A 25,417-nucleotide genomic window follows, 5' to 3' on the forward strand; every position below is an offset into this window, starting at 1 on the left:
GCCAAAACTTGTTTAAAAAAAAGATAATACTTTAAAGGACTTGGGTTCTAAAGCAGGACCATGGGTTCTTTAAGAGATCTGTTCACAGAGAGGGGCTAGGTCTCTTAAAGAGCTAAAATAGAGGTTCGTTTTGTTTTTAAATTGTACTCTGTTCTCGTGGAGAGCTCTGTGTGGTCCCAGCCGGTGCCCTAGGAAGGCCGGGCTGCCCGCGTCAGTCGGACTCCAAGGACCAGAGACCGCAGGAAGAGCCCGCTCGGACGGGCAGGAGAGGCAGGTGGGTCCGGGCACCGCCGCTTCAGAGGGCCTTCCTGGGCCTCAGAGGCCTCAGGCCGCCGTCGACGCGGGCAGCGGCCCCAACCAAGAAACTGAAGCTCGAACGCCGGCTGGGCGCACAGCCGCGTCGCTCGTCGCCTCTCTTCTGGGTTGGGCGAGGGGCGGCAGCGCCCTTTCGGCGGCCGGGAAGCGCGGTTCCAGGAGAAAGGCCGCGAGGGCGGGGCTTGGGGCGGTGCGGGGCTTTCTCCTCACTTCGCGGTCAGCCAGGGCGAGGAGAGGCCGCGTTGCGCCAGCGAAGAGAGCCACATGGCGCGACCCAGCGGGGCCTCCGCGTTGGCGGACACCGAGGAAGCAGTGTAGTGCGAGAAGCCTACAGCCCACACTGGGGAAAGATGGGTCAACTAACGAATGTTTCACCACAACCCACACGCCTAAGAGGGAATTTGAGAGCGCATGGGGGAGGGGCAGAAAGAGCAGACGGCTCGCCGGGAGCATGCTCTGTACAGAGAGCCGTAAGTGGAGAGCCAGGCATGCGCAGTGAGCTCAGGGTGGGTTGGCAGCGGGGAGGGGCTGGCGTGAGCGGGCTGATGTGTTTATCCGGTTTTCTGGGTGGGCGGTCAAAGCGCACGCGTAAGGGCGAAAGGCGGTGGAGCTGGGTAGTGGAATGCGCATGCGCAGAGCGAGCCGGTAGCTCTGGGAGGGCGCGGAGGGGGCTCTTAGAGGAGAAGCAGAGGAAAAGGGAAGCGAAGGGAAAGCAAAGGGCGGGGGGGAGGGGTGAGAGTGTGGTCTGCGCATGCGTGCGACCGCTAGCGACGACGGCGGCGGGGGAGTCTCGGGGATGACAGTGGCTTTGCCCGTTGGGGTAACGGTCGTCGTCGCCGGCAGGGCCTGAGGCGTCGCACAGCCCGCGGGATCCATTAAGGCCGCAGCAGCCCGGGCCCTACCGAGCTAGAGTGGCGCGTGGAGTCGGGGTGAGGGCGGCGAGGCACGGGGGGAGGGGCCTGCGGCTGGGCCTTGCTGTGTGCGCTGGGCGGCGGCGGGGCCTGGCGGTGTGAGCGCTCGCCGCAGCCTCTGCCGCGGCCGGGTGGGCGCCGTGGGCGGCGGCGACCGTGGTGCTTGGCGGAGGAGGCGGCCGTGTGTGCCGCGCGGAGAAGATGGCCGGGCAGTGAGGGGGCGGCGCTTGCGCCTGGTGACCTCGGAGTAAGCGACTGAGGAGCGAGGGCCGCCGCCGCGGCCCGGCCAGGCCTGCTCCCCGCCCTCTCCCGCCGCCGCCGGCCCGCGCACTTCCTCCCCAGCCCTCCCCTCTCGGGCGGGGGCCTCTCCTGTCCGCTTCGCCACCTCAGGGAACTGCCGGGCTGTAATCGCCGGGGCGGAGAGCCAGGCGTGTCCGATATGGAGAGAGCGGCGGCGGCCTCCGCCAGCCGCAGCAGCCACGTTCGTCGCCGCCGCGGCTCGGTGCACTAGATCGAGGAATCCGACGACCGCACCGCAGTCCTTGCCGTCGCCGCTGCCTCCGCGCCGGGCGCTGTGATGGAGTAAGGGCCTTGCAGCCCGTGAGAAGCGTGGCCGCCCCTGGACCGGGCCGGGGCCTGCTCCCGCGACCGCCCAGCTCGACCACAGGAGGTGCCTTCGCGTCCCGAGATGCAGCTCGAGCGCAGGCCGCCCGCCGAGCCGCGGGGCTAGACTGAGCGCCGAAGCCGCCGCGTTCTGCGCCCCGCGGCCGCTCGGGACAAACTCGAACGCTGGTTTCTCTCTCTCTTTTTTTTTTCCCCTTGGTCTGAAAATCTCAGGGACGGAGGAGGGGCGCCAAGGCCCCATGTGTGGGAGGACTGCTACAGCTCTACAAACTTGTACGGATTTTGGTTACAACTTTGGCCAGTGGTTCTCCCCCGATTTCCTCCGAATTGTTGCAAATTCGCCATTGTTCCCTGGCTGCTTACAAAGTTGGATCCGGAATTTCTCTTCAACCGAGAGCCAACAGTGTCGAAGTGTCTGCAATGAACCCCGTGAATGCTACTGCTCTCTACATTTCCGCGAGCCGCCTAGTGCTCAACTACGACCCCGGAGACCCCAAGGCGTTTACAGAGATTAACAGGCTCTTGCCTTACTTCCGACAGTCCCTCTCGTGCTGCGTTTGCGGTGAGACGCTTTTTATTGTTCCCCTTTTAGTGCTTGTTTTAAAAAAACTCTGGGCGATGGTAGCAGAAACGGTTTGACGGCGGGTAGTTTGTATTAAACTTTTATTATTTGTGCGGTAGTGTTCGGTCTTTAGTTTTGAAACTCGGCAGAGGACTTTCCCCCGGCATTTCAGAAAGACAGAACCCTTCCAAACCGCTCTGTACAGCGGCCTCAATGTTCAAAGCTGTTAAATTCGCCTTGGGTCATTTCTGGTGTGTGTGTGTGTGTGTGTGTGTGTGTTTTTTAAGAGGTGAAATATGCATCTATGTTGCTGCTCCCCTCTTTTTTTTTTTTTTTTTTTTAAAGCTTTTGATACCAGAGCTGACTTAATACCTACCTTGGTTAAACGTGGTTAAACCTGTTAAAACACCTACATGTGGCGTGTTTGCATTTCCCCAAACGTGTTGTGTGGGTGGTGGTATGGCGGGTGAAGTCGGTGCGGAACTTTTTCCCCCGGATTCTTCTAATGCTTTGACAGTTTGACGATAAACAGTGAGCCAGGGCAGACTGATGGTACTCAGTGCTTTTTAGCTGGTGGGATTTTTTACAGGATTACGTTTCTTTGTGGTTTTACTATATTGTGGCCTGGTAGAGGGTTATTTTGGGTGTTTTTGTTCAAGAAGTATTACTTTGTGCTGTGTAGGATATTTTCAAGTTATTTTTGAGAGATGAAGATATGCTAAATTGTCTAATAAATCCGTGTCTCAGAAGTGATAATTTGTGATTATTATCTCTGATTAATTGTATGCGTTTAATAATAATTTATTTTTGAAAATACTTAGACTGAAAAAGTTAACATAAAGGAAAGGGTAACTGGCAAAACCAAAACTAATACTCCACTTCATATTCTTACTTCGCCAAAACTTTTGAGGTTTTGTTGACCACTTACTTGTTTAGTCAGAATTTGAGAAATTCAGGCATTTCAGTCTTTCACTTTATCTTAAGAGAAATTTTGCGACTGTAGTGGCTGAAGGGAGAAATGATATTCATTTGAGGTTCATTCAGCATTTTCCGTATAGCTCTGGGGCAAAGCCCTGAGGGGGTAAAGAAGAGGTGGAGAGTGGTTTTTTTTTTTTGCACATCGGGTTCTTAATCTCATAAACATTTAAGTAACTCTTACAAGCGATTAAGTGCTACTCTGACTGGTAACCGACACTTAACACCTTTATAGAGAAGCAGTTGGCCCTGGTAAATCACTTAATTGCCCTGGGCCTCAGTTTCTTAGCATGTAAAATGAGAGCTTTGGGCTAGATTCAAAGTTTTTTTCCCGCTTATATTTTACAAATATAGTATAAGAATTTGCTTAGTTTCATCGTACTCCGCCACCCCACTCTCACTTTTTTTTTAAATGGAGTGCTTTTTTTTTTTTTTTTTTTTTTTTTTAATGTCTTCATAGCTTTTGATAGTTTGTGGAATGAGGAGATGGGGCTACTATAACTTCTTTCAACACAAACCTTTATTTTTGTGGGGGAATTGCTACTGTGGTGATGTAGAGGGCATAGACCAGCCCATTCTGGCCTGCTACAACTGCAGTAGAGAGTGATGTCATTATCCAGGTAACACTTGAAGATCTGGAAGGTCTGCTTTTCACATGGTGGACTTAGCTCTCAAAGAGGGAAATGGTAGTTTTGCAGATGCTTGGAATTTTAAGTTCTTATCAGTAGCTTCAGGACAGTTGTGGTCTAATTGAACATTTTCCCAGAATCTAACCTGGATTTTAAAAACTGGTGTTAAAGATAAAGCTACATTAAAAAGTCCTACTGTAGCTTTTTAAAAAAAAAAATCAGTCTTGACAACTCAAAGGAATTTTTCTGACATTGGGGCTTTTAATTATTCCTTCTTGTTCAAGCTTCTCTTCCCTGCCATCGTATGCAAAATACTTGTGGGTTCTACTTCTCCCTTATAATTGAGTAACTGGCATAAAATTTCAGCAATATGGATGTAGGTTCAGTTTTTTCCCCTCATCTCTTTGGACATAAGTCTGTGGTTATGAAGAGATGGGGGAAAAAAACCCAGATATTTGAATTCAGATCCAACTTTTTTCATCTTTGTGTCAGATACTGTCCTGGACTCTTTTTCCTAGCTGGAAAGCATAAACTCCTTCCAGTTAACAGGGCATGTGCAGTCTTATTTCATTAGGATAATAGATGCTGTAAATAGGGAGTTTGTTTCAACAGATCCTTCAGGGTCTGACCCAAACCTCCCCTTTTAGCTTTGTATTTAACTGCCCTCTTAATTTCTAATAATTTCTCAGCTTCAGTCAGTTTGATAGTTTTGTCTTTTCGAACATACATGCCTTATGTCTTCCTTCTCTTTTCCCCACCTTTGCTCTTTGAAGTTCCTTCTGCCTAAAATATATTCTTTTTGTGTATTGTCTAACTCATCAACTCTCTCCCTCCTCAGTGAATTCTTTGTTCTGTCACAGGTGTTTTTTAACTCTTTCAAATTATTCTATCTTAGGGAAAATACTATTTTTTGGGTACATTTCTGTGTTCCTTCTGCCACATTCTCTCCTGTTCAGTGAATAGCATGTAGGTGTTTATGACAGACTCAGAGAAAGAAAGAGGAGGTGAGGGAGGGGAAAAAAGGTCTATGAACTTTGCAGTTAGGTACAAATCTTAACTTCTACTTTCTGTCTAGGGCAGTTATTTTAACTTTTTGCCTAAATTTCTTGTATCTACAAAAGGGGGTAATATCTTCTTTAGGTTTTTCCAAATTTGTGTTATATGTGAGTTTATTTTTAAGTGGGAAAAACCTTTTGAACCCATGAGAACAAGTCTGTGGACTTTGTGCCACCCTTGCGCAGAGGTGGACAAAGGTAGGGGGTAAGTGAGAGAAGAGATTGAACTGTCTGGTCAAATATTGTCAAACCTAGATTATTCACTGGAACTACTGGTTTTGTTATCATTGTTCTTTGAAATGTTAATTAGTTGATTATCACTGCTTGTTTTTCAGTTGCTTTGTATGTTTAAACTTTCTGGTGAATGGGATAGCAATGCTCCAGAGAGTTATTGTACTTTTTAGGCCACAGAAACAGTGACCAAGACAGTATTACTGTGGGTACTATTTCTGTGTCAGTTCGTTCCCCTTGTTCTTAACGTTGGACTTGCTTTATCATTTATCACGAAGTATGTAGAATTAATTTTCTTTTGATGGCATGAAATTCAATAAATTCTGCCCTAGGGATTTTAAGTTTTTTTATTAAGCTTTTATATCCTCAAATGACATAACAAATTTGATATGTAGAATCAAATACTGCTAAAACTGGAAGGACATGTTAAGTGGAAAAATAGTATTCTCTGAGATATTTGGAGTCCTGTAAATTAATCATGGTCAAATCTCAGGGACTTGAATATTTCCCTGATGTTTTAAATTCTAGAAACAAAGTGGTTTTGGCTTTTACTGAAGAGTTGTGGAACTTTTGGATATCCAGTTTCTTATTTATAAAATAGGAAGGAGCTGGAGAATAGTGTTTCCCACTGACCTAAGCTGACCAAGTTTTTGTTTTGTATGTTAAGGACTTAAAAAAGCAAATCCTGTCATCTTTTTTTACTACTGCTACTCTCACATGCCACTACAAGGTACGTGGTTCCCCGAGGGTGAGAGTCTTGCTAGTCTTGTTCACTGTTGTAGCCCTGCACCTGACAGTTTCTGGCTGAACAAGCATTGTTGAATGGGTGAAACTGCTGATAAAAAGAGCAAGGTTCAAAGTAGGAAGGATGTGCTCTCAGAATAAAGTATATGCCTTAAAATTAAATAGATTTAGCTTTATGAAAGACTACTTCATTTTCCTTATTTTTCTCATTTTGGCATTGTTTGTGGGCCCACTTAAGAATTAGTGCAGTAGATTATCTCAAGAATCTCTTCCAGTTCTGGAGTTCTGATTCTTTTAGCAGAAATACTTTGTTTTTGACTGAGCAAACAATTTATAAATAGCAAGAATCTTCTAAAATGAAATTTGAGCATTTAGCATGATTTATTTTAAACTACATATCTTTTAGAGGTTAAATTAAAAGGCCATTTGTTTAATCGTATGTTAAGCATTATACTAATGTTTTATATTTATATTTTTCTCAATTGTGAGTTCATTTGCTACTTAAGATTTTATTTTTCTTGTACTTAAAATCACTATAATTAAATTTTTTATTGTAGTAGCAGATAATGTAAAATTTACCATCTTAATCATTTTTAAGTGTACAATTCAGTAGTGTTGAGTATATTTACATTATTGTGAAACAGGTTACCAGAACTTTTTGATCTTGTAAATCTGAAACTCTGTACCCAACAAGCAACTACCATTTTCTTCCTTCCCCCCCAACCCCTTGTAACCACCATTCTGTTTTTCTGTCTCTCTGAATCTGACTACTGTAGATTCCTCATATAAGTAGAATCATGCAATACTTGTCTTTGTTGACTGGCTTATTTCACTTAGCATAATGTCTTAAAGGTTCATCCGTGTTGTAGCATGAGACAGGATTTCTTTCCTATTTAAGGCTGAATAATATTCTATTGTATGTATACACTATGCTTAGTTTATTCATTCATCCAACGTTGGACATTTGAGTTGCTTCCACCTCTTGGCTGTTGTGAATAGTGTTAAGAACATGGGTGTGTAAACACTATTTGAGACTCTGCTTTTAGTTCTTTTGAATATATACCCAGAAGTAGGATTGCAGGGTTGTGTGGTATTTCTATTTTTATTGTTTGAGGAACTCCATACTGTTTTCCATAGTGGTTGCACCGTTTTACAATCCTACCAGCAGAACAAGGTTTCCAGTTAGTTTTTCCATATCTTTGCCAACACTTGTGTTTCCTGTTTTGGTTTTTGTTATTGGTGTGTGTGTGTTTGTTTTTTGGATAGTAGCCATCCTAATGGGTGTGAGATGATATCGCATTGTGGTTTTGATTTTCATTTCTCTTATGATTAGTGATGTTGGTGATCTTTGCATATGCTTCTTGGCTGTTTGTATATCATCTTTGGAGAATCACTATCATTTTTTTTATCTTGAAAATTTTTTTTTTTTTTGCTCACAAAATCTTTATTAATCACCGTGATGTTCTCAGTGCTGGAATAAAAAGATGAATTAAGACACATGGCCCCTACCCATATGTTGCTCAGTGTTATGGGGAAGACATAAGTAAACCAGCAGTTATTGTGTGTTAGAGGCACTTATGTTATTACCAATATTGATGTAATATTAACTTACTTGTAAGTTAATTTTGTCACATGTGTAAAAATTTCAGAAATTAACAGTAAGTGAGATTTTCCCCCCACGTAACTCATTTTTGAATAACTGTTTGGGTCAAAGTTTGGGCAACCCTCACTGGGGTTAAAGCAGAGTTTAGTTTACTAGTTTTTTCTTGGGACTTAAGTTTACCTGTTCTCTCTGATCTGGGAAGAATTCTTTAGGGAACATTTATCTAGTAGGCTGGTTAAGGAAGAACAATATTTAGTACTGTGTTCTGGCAGATACTCTTCTTTTATGTCAGATATATTAATTTAACTGTTGGTTTCTTTAGTTCTAAAATATTAGTTCCTACTTGGTTATGTTTATGTACAGTGAAATTGCCTTAGGGAAAGGGCTCTAAATGCATTGTTCTGGATACTGAGAGAGAAGAAAAGAGCTTTGATCCGTCAGCCTTTGTTATATGATAAAACCAACTGAAAAGTTAATAATACCAGTTTAAATAATGATTTGGGGCAGACAGTATGGTACTGTAGAATTAGGCAGCAGAAATTGTTGCAATCTAGTGAGAACTAGGAAGTATGGTGCTTGAGCTAGGTCAGGAGGAATGGTGAAAAGTGAACATTTTCAGCAAGGCTTGAGGGAGAGAACATTGGCTTGTTTAGGCTGCAGAAAATCAAGTTTATCTCTAATGAAGAGTCCTTGTAGGAGAGTCCATCCATGCCCTATAGTGGTAACTCAGGGGCCTTTTTGTAGGGAACCTTGATTCAAGGCTAAGGACTTTAACATTTACTTCCTAGACCTGTTCTTTTTCAAAGTGTGCTCTGTAGCCCACCTAAATCAAACCTAAAGGGATTGTTAAAATTCAGATTTCCAATTATCATATTAGGCTGATTGAATTGGAATCTCTGGGCAGGGCCTTGTAATGTGCATTTTATGCCCCCACCCCCCGCCCCTCGTCTTGATATGTGTAGGGGAATTTGCAAATCCCTGTTGTGTTTGAGAAATATTTTAAGTAGGAGAGTGATGTTATATAGATTTTGCTTTAAAAAAGGTTAGTTTAGGAATAGACTGTAGGATTGATTATTGGAGTGTGGTGAAACCCAGTTAGGAAGGATATCAGATGTATCCATATTATAGAAGCTGGAATAGTGGTGGTAGTGAAAAGGAAACAACGTAAGGTAACGCAAAGGGAAAATTTTGTCCTCTTTATGGTTATCGTAACCGTAATTTTTTGGTATACTGTATTACAATTTGTCTTTGGTTAGGCATATTTCACTGTGAATAGATTAAGTATTTTCTATCCTTAAATTTATAAACATGTCTAGTACAGTGCTTTCACAGGGTATATATACTTGATAGAAAGTACTGAGTTGTATGGAAGATCCGATAAAACCTGCTGTGACGATGTGAGAGAGTGGCAGGGACATATACACACTACCAAATGTAAATTAGATAGCTAGTGGGAAGCTACAGCATAGCACAGGGAGTTCACCTCTGTACTTAGTGACCACCTAGAGGGGTGGGATAGGGAGGGTGGGAGGGAGGGTGACAAAAGAGGGAAGAGTTATGGGAACATATGTATATGTATAACTGATTCACTTTGTTGTAAAGGAGAAACTAACCCACTATTGTAAAACAGTTATACCCAAATAAAGATGTTAAAAAAAAAAAAAAAAAAAAAAACCTGGCTTATCAGGTGCTTGGGAGAGGATTCAGTTACGATAGCAAATAGACGGGATCTAGTGTGGGCCTGAGGAGAATGAAGAGAAGGATGAGACAGTGTTTAGTAATTTGATGGTGCCTGGGAGTTGGGATTAGTGAGGAAATGTTATTGGAAATATGTTTAGGAAAGGCTAAAATCTAAAAACTTTAATTTTGTGCGCCTTCCTGGAAACCTTGATTTTAAAATCATAGGATATACTGTTTGATATAGTAAAACAAACAACATATTTTTTGAGTCTTGGGGTTGTGGTTTTCATTCTTTCAAATTAATTTGAACATTTAGTCCTCTTCCTGTGTTTGCACTCCTTGTTTTCATTGCATTGATAGCATTCTATCACTAATTGGTTAATGCCTTATTGTATTAGCTTCTCAGTTGACACCTTCCCTCAGAGTCCACCTGGCTACATTTTAATGTATGGTTTAATCTGTTTTTGTGAGGTCTGATTAAATTTTATCGTTTAATTCAAAAGGTGGTATTTCAGAATCTTTATTTTAATTTATATTTTTCTCTTTGTCTATCATCTTTGACTTTTTTTCTTATCCGTTTAGTTTCTGTTATTGGCTTTCCTCTTTTAAAGATTTCTTTTTGTTATTCCCATGTCAGGAAATTAACTCAGATAATTTTTTTCACCTTAAATAGTGTATGTCTGGCCATTTTCCTCATCTTTTCCTTGTTTTGACCCTGTAATATTTTAACAGAATTATTCTAGTTCATTGCCTTTCTGTTCAGAAATCTTGAATCTTTGCAGATTTGGAATATCTGCTTATCTCACCCTGTTTTTAATCTAGTTTTATAGCCGGCATATTTTTTTGTGTTTTGAATTTAGTTTGTCTTATCAATTAGCATTTGTCCATTTTTATTGTTACAATCCACAGAAAATGCGTGCTTAAAATGTTGCCTGGCGTCAAATTTGGAAATAACTTAGGTTTTCTGGCAAAGTCAAGTAGTTTTAAAATTCTTTTTGCAACAATTAAAGGCATACCTAGGGACTTCCCTGGTTGTCCAGTGGTTAAGACTCCCGCACTTCCATTGCAGGGCGTGTGGGTTCTATCCCTGGTTGGGAAACTAAGATCCTGCATGCCCTGCGGCCAAAAAAAAAAAAAAAAAAAAAAGGCATACCTAAAGTGGAGGGTGGGTGTCAGGGTATAGCTTTTGACCTCCTCTCAATCCTACTAAATGCCATTCCCTTGAAGTTTAAATCTCTGCTGTTCTGAAATTTGGGACTGGCTATATATAATATGGGATTCTAGGGTTAGAAGAGAGCATTCCAATTCAGGTATCTTTGTGTTGGATTTCTGAATCCCCTCTACAGTTTATCAGTTGGTTGTCCAGCTTGTGAGTGAATTTATTCAAGATGTGACATAGGATATGACTAGCATATTCTATCCACCAGAAGCTGTGAGCTGTTTCAGGGATCCTTTTATAGTGTCATTGAGCTTGCCAGCTCAATTTTTACATATGTTTTACAAGGAAGGTATTACTAGGTTATTCTTCATGATGAGAATTTATAAAGCTTTAGACAGAAAGCACCATAAATCATACAGTCATTTCTTCACATCAGATAACTCTTTCTGTGATATTCTTGAAAGTTCACCTAAGCCTTTTCCTTAATACCTCTGGGGTAGGGAGCTAAATTTTACTCTGCAAAATAGCCCTATCTGTTTTTAACCATAGAATTCTAATGTCGTTGGGATCTTGAATTATTTTGTGAAACCTTACCTGGATAAGAATCAGCGTTGCTTTAACTTGTTTGCATTCAGAGTAGTTATTGGTTCACAGTGTGTATGGTCAGTTAAAGCATTTTCATAAGTTGGTGGATGGTGTTGTTTAGATCTTCTGTGTCATTACTGATTTTCTATTGTCAATTTTTGAGAGTTGTTGAAATCTCTAACTGTAATTATGGATTTATTAGTTTCTCTTTGGAATTTCTATCAGTTTTTGCTTCATGTATTTTGAAGTTCTGTTTTTAGGTGTATAAAATAATTCTGAACATATGGAATATAGTGAAAATGTATAATGTAATAGTCACATAGTTAATTTTTACTGTTCTGCTGTAATCCTGTAGAAGTTTTGTTGCCCTTTGGTTTTTCTTCTCTGCATGTGTCATATTTTCCTACTTTTTTGCATACCTAGTTAATTTTGATTGGATGCTAGATATTGTGAATTGTACCTTGTTGGTAAAATTTTACCTTGTGGGTGGGTATTTTTGTACTATAAATATTATTGAGCTTTATTCTTGGAATTTGGTTAAGTTACATGCAGATAGTTTGATCCTTGATCCTTTCAAGGCTTGTTTTTAAGCTTTTTTTTTAGGTGGAACCAGAGCAGCCTTTAGGGGCTATTTTTTTGCGGTACGCGGGCCTCTCACTGTTGTGGCCTCTCCCGTTGTGGAGCACAGGCTCCAGACGCGCAGGCTCAGCGGCCATAGCTCATGGGCCCAGCTGCTTCGCTGCATGTGGGATCTTCCTGGATTGGAGCACGAACCCATGTACTCTGCATGGGCAGGCGGACTCTCAACCACTGTGCCACCAGGGAAGCCTGAGGCAAGAACCTTTTGACTACTTTATCTGATGCCACGTGAATTATGAGGTTTCTCACACTAGGTGGTGGGAATAGGAATTGTTCTGCTGCCTCTGAGTTATAGGGATTGTTTTTTTTTTTCTGTTCCTTTCTGGGGATTCTTTCTCCATCCTGGGGTAATTTCCTCATAAACATGTACTGATCATTCAGTACTCAGCTGAGGATTTGAAAGAGACCATCTAGAAATACCGCGTTCTTTCTCTGTGCAGCTCTGTCATCTCTAGTACTCTGCCCTGAGAAGTCCAGCGGCCTTGTCTTCACTACTTTGTCTTCTCAGCTCAGGGAGACTACTGGGCTTTGTCTTGGTTCTCCCTCCTTGTGCTGTGGCCTGAAGATTATCTCCAGACAGCAAGCTGGGGCAGTTGTAGGGCTTAGCTCATTTGTTCCTCCATGCTGGGATCACTGTGTCTGTTGCCCAGTATATCTGAAAACCATTGTTTTGTCCAGTTTTTGTTTCAGTTGGGAGAGTAAGTCTCCCAACTGAAACAAAAATGAAACAAAATGTAATTATTCCATTTTGTTTGGAAGCAGAATCAGATTATATTCTAAACCTACACTGTCCTATCTAGCAGCCACTTAGTTGTTGTGACAATTTTAAAAACAGTTCTTTAGTTATACTGAGCTACATCTTAAGTGCTCAGTAGCCACATGTGGGTAATAGCTACCTTACTGTAGATATAAAAGATTTCCATCGTTGCATAAAGAAGTTCTACTGGACAGTGCTATAACAACTAAAGAACTTAGATTTGTTCCTGAAAGCTGTGGGAGCATTGAAAGATGCCTTCAGTATTTTCATCTGAGGTTTTGATTTTCAAACATTGAGCTGGATAGGGTTATGAACAGATCACTGGAGCTCACCACTATAGACTTAAAAAACAACTCCCCCAAATCAGTGTTAGTGAATTGGGTTCAAGAAGGTGTTCCATAGTGTTCATGTAGTAAAAGGTTTCCATTATTTAAAAAAGAGAAGATAATTTAACTGTTTTTCTTCCTCTAAAGTGAGGCAATTTGAGATGTCAAATGACTGCTGGACCAAATCACGTGCCATACCAGTTAATAATTCTGCCAAATCCTTTCTGCCATGAGGGTTTTAAATTGTTTTAATAGTATGGCCTTTTATTTTTAGAGAATAAAGACTAACTACACTTGCTGTGTGTTATTTGAAGTGTTTGCAAACACCAGTCTAAAGCCACCCTTAGTTTATCATTTAGTAACAGAACACTAAGAATTTTTTTTTGTAAAAGATACAAGAATTACACATACCAAGTCACATTTACAGCTTTGTCCTTGCATAATATATTCAACTTTAGCCTATATTTTTAACATTCATGAGTTTATAAACAAGAGAGGTCCTTTAAAAATAGATATATTGCCAAAATGCGTTTATTACATTATTTAAGTAAAGCAAGATGTAGCCCTTGTTAGTGGGAAGTCAAAATTTCTCTTTGTATGTTTTATTAAAATGAACTTTATAGTATAATCTTTGATAATATGTTTATTTAAAAAATTTCTTGAAATCTTTTAATCACATTTCTTACTTAACTGATTAGAAAAAAGTCCCAGTTCATCAATGCAAAAAAGGTTAAAGTATCTTTAATCCCAGTTGTGGATGAGAATTTGTTGGGAAGCTTTTTAAAAATACACATTCCTGGGCAGTATCTTCAGTTATTGAGTCAGTCTGAAGCGGGCCATCTAGGTGATTCTAATACTAATCCATGGATGAGAGTAGTGCTGTCTTTGAATACTCCTTATGTGAGGTTTATAGGTGTACTTAAATGAAAATACATGTGCCAATAAATTTAAGTAATGCTGTGTTAAGCGAGTTTCTTGACATTGGTAGTTTTCAATTTTAAGACACTAATGTAAATTTGGGGATGACTCTCCAGGAGGGTATTAAAGCAAACCTGTTAATGTATTCTGGTACAGTGGAACACCAGTTTGGGAAATTTAGATCTAGCTTCATATTGATTTATTCAATTAACGTTTGCTGTTCAGCTGTGAATCGATTTAATTGTGCCTAATTGACTAGCCTGTTTTATCGTGTTGGTAATAATTTAATGAGAGACCGTCATGGCTTTGCTAAAATATGAAAATAACAATATTACAGAAGTGCTCTGTAACCACAAAACACTCTACAAAATCTACCCTGCATAATTATTAAGATAAATGGTGTCTGACATTCTCTTTTAATTCTGACTAGAATGTGAAATGAGGCATGACTTGAGTTTATGAATGTGTTGTGGTTTATATATCATCCATTTAATAATGTATGGTCAGTGTTTGGCTTTTTAGTTATAATAGTACTTGACTGGTGAAGCTTACTTACTTGGTATAAACTGTTGATACATCCAAGAGTATCAGGAAGTAGTTTTCATAGTTGTAGGTTGACCAAAGACATAAAAGTTAAAGAAACTCTGAAATTTAACCATTCAGATGTTCAGTAAACAGCTTGGCTTGAGTAACGTTCATACTTTTAAAATTGCAATATTTAACAGTTGATTTCCACTTTTCTGCAGACTGGTTGTAATCCTTTTCCCAAACTGGAAACACAGATTTTGTCTTTTTTTTTCACCGCCCACTCCCCTGGTGTACTTGTTTAGCTGTCACTGGTCTCTCAGTATAGTAGTGCTTAGTTATTTAAAGTGATGCAATGAACTTTACAATAATTACTGGGTCACGTGGTCAAAATACCTCTATCTGTATCACCATTTTTAGTGACTAATGCACATCTATTATAATATTTCTTTATTTTAAATTAAAATTCACATTTTCTTGTCATACTGCGAAATTATTTGTGCTAGATATTTTAAAGAAAAGTTTATAGGTTTGTGGAATCCAGATGATCAGGGGCTATAGGTGGTTTAGGACATACCTGCCTGAATATTTAATTAGAGAACTAATAATTTCCTTGAAACTTTAGTTGTTGTTTGGACTTGATTTTTTTTTTTTTTTTTGCCGTACGCGGGCCTCTCACTGTTGTGGCCTATCCTGTTGCGGAGCACACGCTCCGGACGCACAGCCTCAGCGGCCGTGGCTCACGGGCCCAGCCACTCCGCGGCATGTGGGATCTTCCCAGACCAGGGCACAAACCTGCGTCCCCTGCATCGGCAGGCGGACCCTCAACCACTGTGCCACCAGAGAAGCCCAGGACTTGTTGATTTTTTTGAGGCATGTATTTGCTTTTTGGTTTACTAAAATAAATTGTGTTAAAGTTTAAAGAAACATATTCTAAGTGCTGCTTAGTCAAAAATTTAAAAAGAACGGACCTGGGTTAGGAAGCTCTGCCAAAAGGAAAATGGTGCTGTCTTCTTAAGAGGGTTCTCTAATTTCAAATTCATTTCTCTTTGATTTGAGCTTATTCTTTTTTAAAAAAAAAAATTTATTTTTTATACAGCAGTTTTTTATTAGTTATATATTTTATACACATTAGTGTATATTTGTCAGACCCAATGAGTAGCATTCATACTCATGAATTTCACCTAATGAAAAGATTTTTAAGAAGTTTAGACTTCAACATATGTCTGCAAAAAAGTATATTGGGACAGGTTTTGTAAAACTAAAAACAAGCTTTAAAAAGGACAGTTTAAATTGTCTAAAACACTTAATTCATCTATGCCCATTTGCTAAGTGATACATAAGATCTTTTTATGGTATTGTCATTTTTGTTCTTAGCTGAATCCAGATTATTATTCCCATGTGTTTCTGTATCTAGGAGATTTCTTACTATTGTTTCAAGACATACTTTACATCTTTAATTTTGGGATGTAATTTTGGTGTTGTAATTCAGTGATGTAAAAAAGGTCCAAGTATCCTTTGTTAAATGCATAGTGCTTGGTATATAGCAGGGCCTCAGAAGTTACTTGCTGAAGTGATTGAGGCAAGAGGAATATTTTCTTAAATGAAGATAGCCTAAACAATTCTTCATTTGGAAAAGTTGGAGTATGGGGATATTTAGATCAGTGGATTGGATTATGGAAGGATTATTGTTCAGGCCCTATGTCAGACTTTGACATCAGTAGAAGTATATTCTCCCAGTCTTTATATGTGCCTTGATAATGCTATTGGAGATTGACTGAATCTAAGCTGAATGGCTATGACTCAGAGTCAGCATAGTTACTCTCACAACACAGGAAGAATAAGGTGTATGTATATATTGGGGTTGATCAGCGTCAGTTTAATGCTGCTACTATTAATAATGCTTTCTAAAGTGATATCACTTATGAAAACCAACTGTACATATTTTACACTTAATATTATATGTTTAACATCCATTTAATATATATGTACATATATGTGTGCATATATACATATATGTACATATATATACACACACAGTTTTTAGTTAAGATTTCTCATGCTGTAAATTCATAGACTGATATGCGGGCTGAGGTTTTTTTTGTTGGGCTGTCTTTACAGAGGAGGTAGTACAATGCTTTATAGCATATATGTTCACTTAAAACATTTAAGATTAACTTTAAAAATTGAGCTTGGTGTGTAGAGAATCCAGGCAGGACACTTGTAGCTCCAATTTCTATGCAGTAAAGATTTCCTGACCCTCACAAAACTATTATTGGTCATCCATTCTTCCCTTCGTTTCACTCTTCCTGACCCACTCACTATTCGTTACTGCCAGTACCTGTTCTTCTGTCTCGTTCCCCCAAAAGGTTTTACATCTTGTGGTTAATATGTTGATTTCTGTTATGGCCCAATTTCAGTGATTATTCTTTTTGGTAAGTGAAAAGAAGCTAAAATTGTTTCAGTGGATGCCATGGACTTAGTAGCGGAAGTAGGGATGCTGCTGGTTAAGTAGAAAGAATACTAGATTGGGAATCAATAGACTAAGCTTCTATTTCTCATTGCTAGTAACTAGCTATGTAATCTTATGAAAGGCCATCTTGGTTAAAATGAGGTCATGGGACAAGTTTATTTCCAAGGTTACTCCCAACTCTAGTGTGCTGTTTATGATTCATTCATTGTACATTTATTAGGTGCTGGCTTATGTGCCAACACTGGTTTAAAGATACAGAGATAAATAAGTTTCTGGCCTTGAGTGAGACCCAGTGAATGGTGACAGTATAATGTGATAGGTGCTATAATAGGAGAATGTGCAAAGTGCTTTTTGAACAAACTGAGGGCTAGGAATTAAGGAAGGCTTCCTCTCCGAGGTCATATTTGAGTCAATTCTTAAAGAGTAAATAGTTTAGTGAATTCCCTGGTGACACTGGTTAAGAATCTGCCTGCCAATGCAGGGGACACGGGTTCAAGCCCTGGTCTGGGAAGATCCTACATGCAGCGGAGCCACTAAGCCCGTGCACAACAACTACTGAGCCTGTGCTCTAGAGCCCAGGAGCCACAACTACTGAGCTGCATGCCACAACTACTAAAGCCCGCGAGCCTAGAGCCCGTGATCCGCAACAAGAGAAGCCACTGCAATGAGAAGCCTGCACACCGCAATGAAGAGTAGCCCCTGTGCACCGCAACTAAAGCCCACTTGCAGCAACGAAGATCCAACGCAGGAAAATAAAAAAAAAAAAGTAAATAGTTTACCATGCAAGGAAGGAAGAAGGACATTCTAGGAAGAGCAAATCACAGAGGAATGAGTAAGCAAGCATTGCTTGTTTTGGAATGGCCAGGTGAGAATGTAGTATGGAGTTTGTAGAGAAAGCTTAATGTTACAAAATTTTGGGGGGAGGGTGGCTGTGGGCTAGATTATGAAAGGCCACATATGTCATTCCAAAGACTTTGTGTTTTAGGGACTTCCTTGGTGGTCCAGCAGTTAATACTCTGTGCTCCAGTGCAGGGGGCCTGGGTTCCATCCCTGGTCAGGGAACTAGATCCTGCATATGCCACAACTTAAAAAAAAAAAAAAAAAAAAAAAAAAAGATCCCACACGCTGCAATGAAGATCCTGCAGCAGCAACTAAGACCTGGCGCAGCCAAACGAATAACTAAATAACTAAATAAATATTTAAAACAAAAATCAAATGAAAGAATTTGGGTTTTAAAGGCTGCTTGAAGGTATTTTTTGTTTTTTGGTTTGTTTGGACAGTTTTTAGTTGTACCTTTAGGAAGGGTTTTGAAAAGAAGAAAGATCATCAGACTTGAGAATATTTAAATATGTTGTCGGTAAGTTTGAAATTATGAAAATATACGGGGAAGTGGAAATATGCAAGCTTTCATTGGATTTTATTTTGAAACTTTTATAGAAAATTTCAGTATACAAGATAGAACTCTAATATATTGATAATACCTATCACCTAAACAATTAATGGTATTCAAATACAAGACTTCTGATACACTGTAGATCTTGCCATAAAATCTTAGCATCATCAAATTTTAGAGTTAGAAAGAACTTAGATATTTAGTCACTTTATAGCTTTAAGGAATGGAGGGCTAGTCATTTTTTTTTCTTTTATTGTGTTTCCCTGATTTTTTTTTAACATCTTTATTGGAGTATAATTGCTTTACAATGGTGTGTTAGTTTCTGCTTTATAACAAAGTGAATCAGTTATACATATACACATGTTCCCATATCTCTTCCCTCTTGCATCTTCCTCCCTCTCACCCTCCCTATCCCACCACTCTAGGTGGTCACAAAGCACCGACCTGATCTCCCTGTGCTATGCGGCTGCTTCCCACTAGCTATCTGTTCTATGTTTGATAGTGTATATATGTCCATGCCACTCTCTCACTTTGTCACAGCCTACCCTTCCCCCTCCCCACATCCTCAAGTCCATTCTCTAGTAGGTCTGCGTCTCCATTCCCATCTTACCCCTAGGTTCTCCATGACCTTTTTTTTTTTTTCTTAGATTCCATATATATGTGTTAGCATACGGTATTAGTTTTTCTCTTTCTGACTTACTTCAGTCTGTATGACAGACTCTGGGTCCATCCACCTCACTACAAATAATTTAATTTTTGTTTTTTATGGCTGAGTAATATTCCATTGTATATATGTGCCACATCTTCTTTATTCATTCATCCGATGATGGACACTTAGGTGGCTTCCATCTCCTGGCTATTGTAAATAGAGCTGCAATAAACATTTTGGTATGGGACTCTTTTTGAATTATGGATTTCTCAGGGTATATGCCCAGTAGTGGGATTGCTGGGTCATATGGTAGTTCTATTTGTAGTTTTTTTAAGGAACCTCCACACTGTTCTCCATAGTGGCTGTATCAATTTACATTCCCACAGGCAGTGCAAGAGTGTTCCCTTTTCTCCACACCCTCTCCAGCATTCATTGTTTCTAGATTGTTTGATGATGGCCATTCTGACCAGTGTGAGATGATACCTCATTGTAATTTTGATTTGCATTTCTCTAATGATTAATGATGTTGATCATTCTTTCATGTGTTTGTTGGCAATCTGTATACCTTCTTTGGAGAAATGTCTATTTAGGTCTTCTGCCCATTTTTGGATTGGGTTGTTTGTTTTTTTTTGATACTGAGCTGCATGAGCTGTTTGTAAATTTTGGAGATAAGTCCTCTGTCAGTTGCTTCATTTGCAACTATTTTCTCCCATTCTGAGGGTTGTCTTTTGGTCTTGTTTCTGGTTTCCTTTGCTGTGCAAAAGCTTTTAAGTTTCATTAGGTCCCATTTGTTTATTTTTGTTTTCATTTCCATTTCTTTAGGAGGTGGGTCAAAAAGGGTCTTGCTGTGATTTATGTCATAGAGTGTCTGCCTATGTTTTCCTCTAAGAGTTTGATAGTGTCTGGCCTTACATTTAGGTCTTTAATCCATTTTGAGTTTATTTTTGTGTGTGGTGTTAGAGAATGTTCTAGTTTCATACTTTTACAGGTAGCTGTCCAGTTTTCCCAGCACCACTTATTGAAGAGGCTGTCTTTTCTCCACTGTATATTCTTGCCTCCTTTATCAAAGAGAAGGTGACCATATGTTTGTGGGTTTATCTCTGGGCTTTCTATCCCGTTCCATTGATCTATATTTCTGTTTTTGTGCCAGTACCATACTGTCTTGATTACTGTAACTTTGTAGTATAGTCTGAAGCCAGGGAGCCTGATTCCTCCAGCTCTGTTTTTTGTTCTCAAGATTGCTTTGGCTATTTGGGGTCTTTTGTGTTTCCATACAAATTGTGAAATTTTTGTTCTAGTTCTGTGAAAAATGCCAGGGGTAGTTTGATAGGAAATGCATTGAATCTGTAGATTGCTTTGGGTAGTAGAGTCATTTTTACAATGTTGATTCTTCCAATCCAAGAACATGGTGTATCTTTCCCATCTATTTGTATCATCTTTAATACCTTTCATCAATGTCTTATAATTTTCTGCATACAGGTCTTTTGTCTCCTTAGTAGGTAGGTTTATTCCTAGATATTTTATTCTTTTGGTTGCAGTGGTAAATGGGAGTGTTTTCTTAATTTCACTATCAGATTTTTCATCATTAGTGTATAGGGCCAGAAATTTCCATGCATTAATTTTGTATCCTGCTACTTTACCAAATTCATTGATTAGTTCTGGTAGTTTTCTGGTAGCATCTTTAAGATTCTCTATGTATAGTATTATGTCACCTACAAACAGTGACAGCTTTACTTCTTCTTTTCCATTTGGATTCCTTTTATTTATTTTTCTTCTCTGATTGCTGTGGCTAAAACTTCCAAAACTACATTGAATAAGAGTAGTGAGAGTGGGCAACCTTGTCTTGTTCCTGATCTTAGTGGAAATGGTTTCAGTTTTTCACCATTGAGAACTATGCTAGCTGTGGGTTTGTCATATATGGCCTTTATTATGTTGAGAGTTTCCTCTATGCCTACTTTCTGCAGTGTTTTTATCATAAATGGGTGTTGAATTTTGTCGAAAGCTTTTTCTGCATCTATTGAGATTATCATATGGTTTTTCTCCTTCAGTTTGTTAATATGGTGTATCACATTGATTGATTTGCGTATATTGAAGAACCCTTGCATTCCTGGAATAAACCCCACTTGATCATGGTGTATGATCCTTTTAATGTGCTGTTGGATTCTGTTTGGTAGTATTTTGTTGAGGATTTTTGCATCTATGTTCATCAGTGATACTGGCCTGTAGTTTTCTTTCTTTGTGACATTTTTGTCTGGTTTTGGTATCAGGATGATGGTGGCCTCGTAGAATGAGTTTGGGAGTGTTCCTCCCTCTGCTATCTTTTGGAAGAGTTTGAGAAGGATAGGTGTTAGCTCTTCTCTAAATGTTTGATAGAATTCGCCTGTGAAGCCATCGGGTCCTGGGCTTTTGTTTGTTGGAAGATTTTTAATCACAGTTTCAATTTCAGTGCTTGTGGGGCTAGTCATTTATAAGGTACATCATCATTATTACATTTTTTTTTTACTCATATTCATCCGATTTGGACAGTTAAAATTACTAATTGTAGTGGATGCTATGTATATACTACCCAAATCCCCATTTCAGGACTGAAGAACTTCATTTTCTTAGTTACTGGGAGTGTTGCTGGGGTTGTCAGACTTCCCTGGGAATTGCTGTTGGCTGAAGAGAGCCACTCAACCAAGCTCACATCCCCTTCCTTGGAGTAGCCTGCATTCAAAGACTAGTCCATTAAAGACCTGGCTCCCGTGTCCCACCATAGGACAACCTTGAAGAGCCATTCCAGCTTCAGAGCTCCCTGTGGGGTCATCTGAGGCCTTTAATGTGATACAACCCAGCCTGATTTGTTCTTCTTCCCCTTCCTTCCTCACCTGATAAACTTTCAGTACGCTAACCTCTCTCCCAAGAGTTTTACTGCCTAGGAACCTGACTTCCAACAGTGATGAACTTTAAAACTTCTTTGATATGTAACAGATTTATAAAGTTTAAAGCAGCGGTCCCCAACACTTTTGGCACCAGGGACTGGCTTCATGGAGGACAGTTTTTCCACGGTTAGGGCCCGGGGGGAATGGTTCAGATGGTAATGCGAGTAATGGGGAGCAGCAGATGAAGCTTCGCTCGCTTGCTGATCACCTTTTGCTGTGTGGCCAGGTTCCTAGCAGGCTGCGAACCCCTGCTTTAAAGGATTTAACATCTACCAGTTTTTCATGTTTATGAGAAATATTCAGGTAAATATTGAAAGAGTCACATAATAATATAATGAAAGAAAATGATCAATTTGTATAGTGCCAAACATACAGAAAAGAATTCTTATTAGAAAGAACAAGTTTTGTTACGGAACAAAAAGGAACCTTCTCAAACATGTTGAACAAAGATCTTGGCATTTAATTGACCCCCCCAATCATTCATTACTAGTGTTTCTGCAGTCTCATTTTTATCACCTTTTGTAAATTAAAGGCCACCCGCTGCCCTCCCCCTTTTGAGATCAGGCTCACACGTTTTCATTGATTTTTTTTTGTTTGTTTTTTGGCCTTGCTGTGCGGCATCTTAGTTCCCTGGCCAGGAATTGAACCCATGCCCCCTGCAGTGGAAGCGTGGAGTCTTAACCACTGGACCACCAGGGAGGTCCCTTTATTGACTTTTCTTGAGAAAATTTAAAATCTGGACAAAGATTTTTTTTTCTTTTTTGGTCATACTGTAGAAAATGGAAACATACGACGTATATTTGAAACAAATTGAGTCAGATTGAGTCTATAAAAAAAAAGTCTTGCCTTTATGGTGCAGGAGAGATTTGCGTAGCAGAAGAATCCAAGACTGCGTTTTTGAACAAAATATTTGAAGTTTTTATGTCTGCAACATTTGAGAGTGCCTTTCCAAGACCAAGTGTACCACTTGTCATCGTTCAGTGAAATGTTTTGTCATTGCTTAAGTTACTGTCCTCTCTTGGATTCAGGTGTTTCACAGCAATGTGATTTGGCTGGCAACAAAATTCTTTTTGCTGCTAATAAAGCTTTTTTTTCCCCCTCCCTCTTCTTTTTCTGTATTTCTTTCTGTCTGTGTGACTGTCTGTATTTAGGTGGTCAGTACAGTTATTTAGGCCATTTGGAAAGGAATGGCTGATGAAAAGTACATTATCTTATTCAGTAGTGATTGCTGAGGAAATCGGCTTTAGAATCAGTAACATAAGTGAACCTAGAAAACTTCTTATTTAAGAATTCTACTTTTTTGAGTATTTTAAGGTAACCAGTTAGTATTATTTTTTTAAAGTTCCTTTACTTTAGTAATGATTTTAAGAAAATCTCATTGAATATAATTATTCTATTTTAGCAAGTGAAATTTTTCATTTTTATTCTTTTCCTCCTTTTTGCCTTAGAGCTTTAATATAAGTATCTGGTAACCTTCAATTTTGCTAATCAGTTTTGATGTGGGTTCATTTGTTGGGAAGCAAATTTAAGCTCTGATGGAAAGCATATTTTATTGAGTTAGTATGTAGAAACGTATCTTTTATGATATCCCTTCTGTTTCATGTTGCTTACATTATCAGTAAAAGCAGAAAAACTGCTTTCTCTCTTTTGTAGGATACCACATATTTTACAGCTGTGGAGTTCTATACTGATTTTTTTTCTCTTTCCAGATACATTTCCATATATACCATATATCTAAGTATCATAAGATTTATTTCTTTTTGTGAATTCCTTGACTGTTTAATACTCTAGTTTCCAAGAATGCTGCTTGGAGAAATGGTATGATGGTTTTAATTATTAACTGACCTGCCTGTGTGCATTTTTTGCTTTCTGATAGTGGTGTCAGGATTTGTTTATGTGAGACTTGGCTAATTTTCCTTGATCCTGAAGTGTCATCTCATCAACAACAAATAAGCCTTATATAAAATTACTTGCATTATCTGAGGTTTTTGATTAGGCATTCCTTGTTGCTGTAATAGAAGCATTACCAGGAGAAGGAATTCTAGACAAGGAGTGGTGGTAAATACAGAATGTTTTGATTCTGATAAATGCTCTTTTTGTGCCTGTTAGAATTATATAATGCTTTTTTTGGTCAAATGACAAAATTAAGCCATTGAGATAGTTTAATTCCTTAAACCATTTTCCACTTTTTTCAGTTTTCATTTTACTGAAATTATTTTCATTGGAATCATTTCTTTTCCATGTAAGCTTTAGAATGAGGAATTGATTTGTAGTCTCTCTCTTGTTGTTCACATCTAATTTGTCCCTGTCAGATTTTAACCTATTGTAGATTTTGTAGATTTTATTTTATGATCATTATTATTGCCAGGTCCAGCAGTGTTCACAAGATCGTTTTTTAGTCATTCACTAAGTTTTGCTAAGCATTTTAGCCATTATTGGTTTTATGTTTTTCTTGTGTCCTCTCTCTGCACCTCTTAAACTTAATTTCCCCCAGTCATCTGGTCAGAATATTAGTGTGGTTAAACACCATCACTGTAAAAAGGAGAATAAAAGATCTTGTTTCAGAAGCAGTTAAGGCATAATTTACTTGGTAGTCTGCGTGTCAGCATAATGGTCCACTTTTACCAATGGTATTCTGAAATGAATGAATTACCAGTGGCTTTGTTTGAAGTTGGAATCAGTTATGCATTTAGAAGAGTTTGCCAAGACTAATCGTATCTTTCTTTGCTTATACTAAGGAGTTGTGCCTATCCCTTGTATGGAGAAAGGGGCAAGCTGATTTGAGACCTACTTACATAGTTTGCTTATTTATTTTGGTGCTGTGGGTCTCTCTTTCAAACTTAGGCTGCTTTGTAATTCTTGATGCTGTCAGTGATTCTTCTCAGGGGTAAGGGTAAAGTGCGTGGCAACCAGTCCAAGTGCTACCTTTGGTGTATTACTACTGTAAAGTAGTGATTTGAATGTCTATGTTAAATCTGTTTAATAGAAGGAACGTTTTATGGCTAAAAAGTATGTTTACTGAGAAGAATATAACTTTTGAAATGTTTTTTTTGATGCCAGAATTAAAGCCCTTTTATAGGGCTTTAAGATTTTTTTCCCTTAAATTAAACCTAAATTTGGTTTAAAATTTATTTAAATAATTGATTTTGTTAGGTGTGATAATGGCATTGCGATTACGTAAGAAAATGTACTTTGTAGTGATATATACTGATGAATTTAGAGGTTTGCTGGGATTTGCTTTGAAATACTTAAGAACAAAAGATGGGTAGATGAAGCAAATGTGGCATAATCTAGATAATTATTGAATCTGGTATATGTAGGTATATGAAGATTAATTATACTACTTTCTGACTTCGTGAAACTACTATAATAAAAAGTTTCACCAAGTTAAGAGTATTAAAAAAATCTGATATTAAATATCTTAGCAAATTTCTTGCCAATAGTTATGTATTCCCAGAAATTCCCAGAATGACTGTTGTGGTAATCTAAAACGAAATTTTAGTCTCAAATTATAATTGGGGGATTTGGGGATGGGAAAAGTGAAGGAGAGTGAGAATAAAAAAGGAATTAGTAACTTCTGTTAAAGTGAAGAGTAAAAATAAAATTTAGTCCTTAGTATTTTTAGGGTCAGTATAGCATCATTTAGTATTATTTAAACAGGGCACATGATATCAAATTCATTTAGTTACAAGACAACTTGTATTAATATTATGTAAAGGAAGATAATTCCTGTGATATATTGC

General features: G+C 39.0%; 1 protein-coding gene across 3 annotated transcripts in view; it reads left to right on the forward strand.

Annotated features, from left to right (window-relative positions):
* Positions 1–210: 210 nt before the first annotated feature.
* MSL2 (MSL complex subunit 2) overlaps positions 211–25,417 on the forward strand; it is a 34,089-nt gene continuing 8,882 nt past the window's right edge. Inside the window, exons 1-2 of one of the 3 annotated variants that reach the window (XM_067033750.1) lie at positions 211–274; positions 2,064–2,412. In XM_067033750.1, coding sequence (XP_066889851.1) covers positions 2,271–2,412 — 142 coding nt within the window. In that variant the 5' untranslated portion in view covers positions 211–274; positions 2,064–2,270. Of the gene's footprint in view, positions 275–520; positions 786–1,055; positions 1,245–2,063; positions 2,413–25,417 lie in introns of those variants that run through there. The other 2 variants (XM_067033748.1, XM_059065090.2) reach the window with 2 other exon arrangements.

Source organism: Kogia breviceps, chromosome 5, assembly GCF_026419965.1.
Source record: "Kogia breviceps isolate mKogBre1 chromosome 5, mKogBre1 haplotype 1, whole genome shotgun sequence".
Taxonomy (NCBI): Eukaryota; Metazoa; Chordata; class Mammalia; order Artiodactyla; family Physeteridae; genus Kogia; species Kogia breviceps.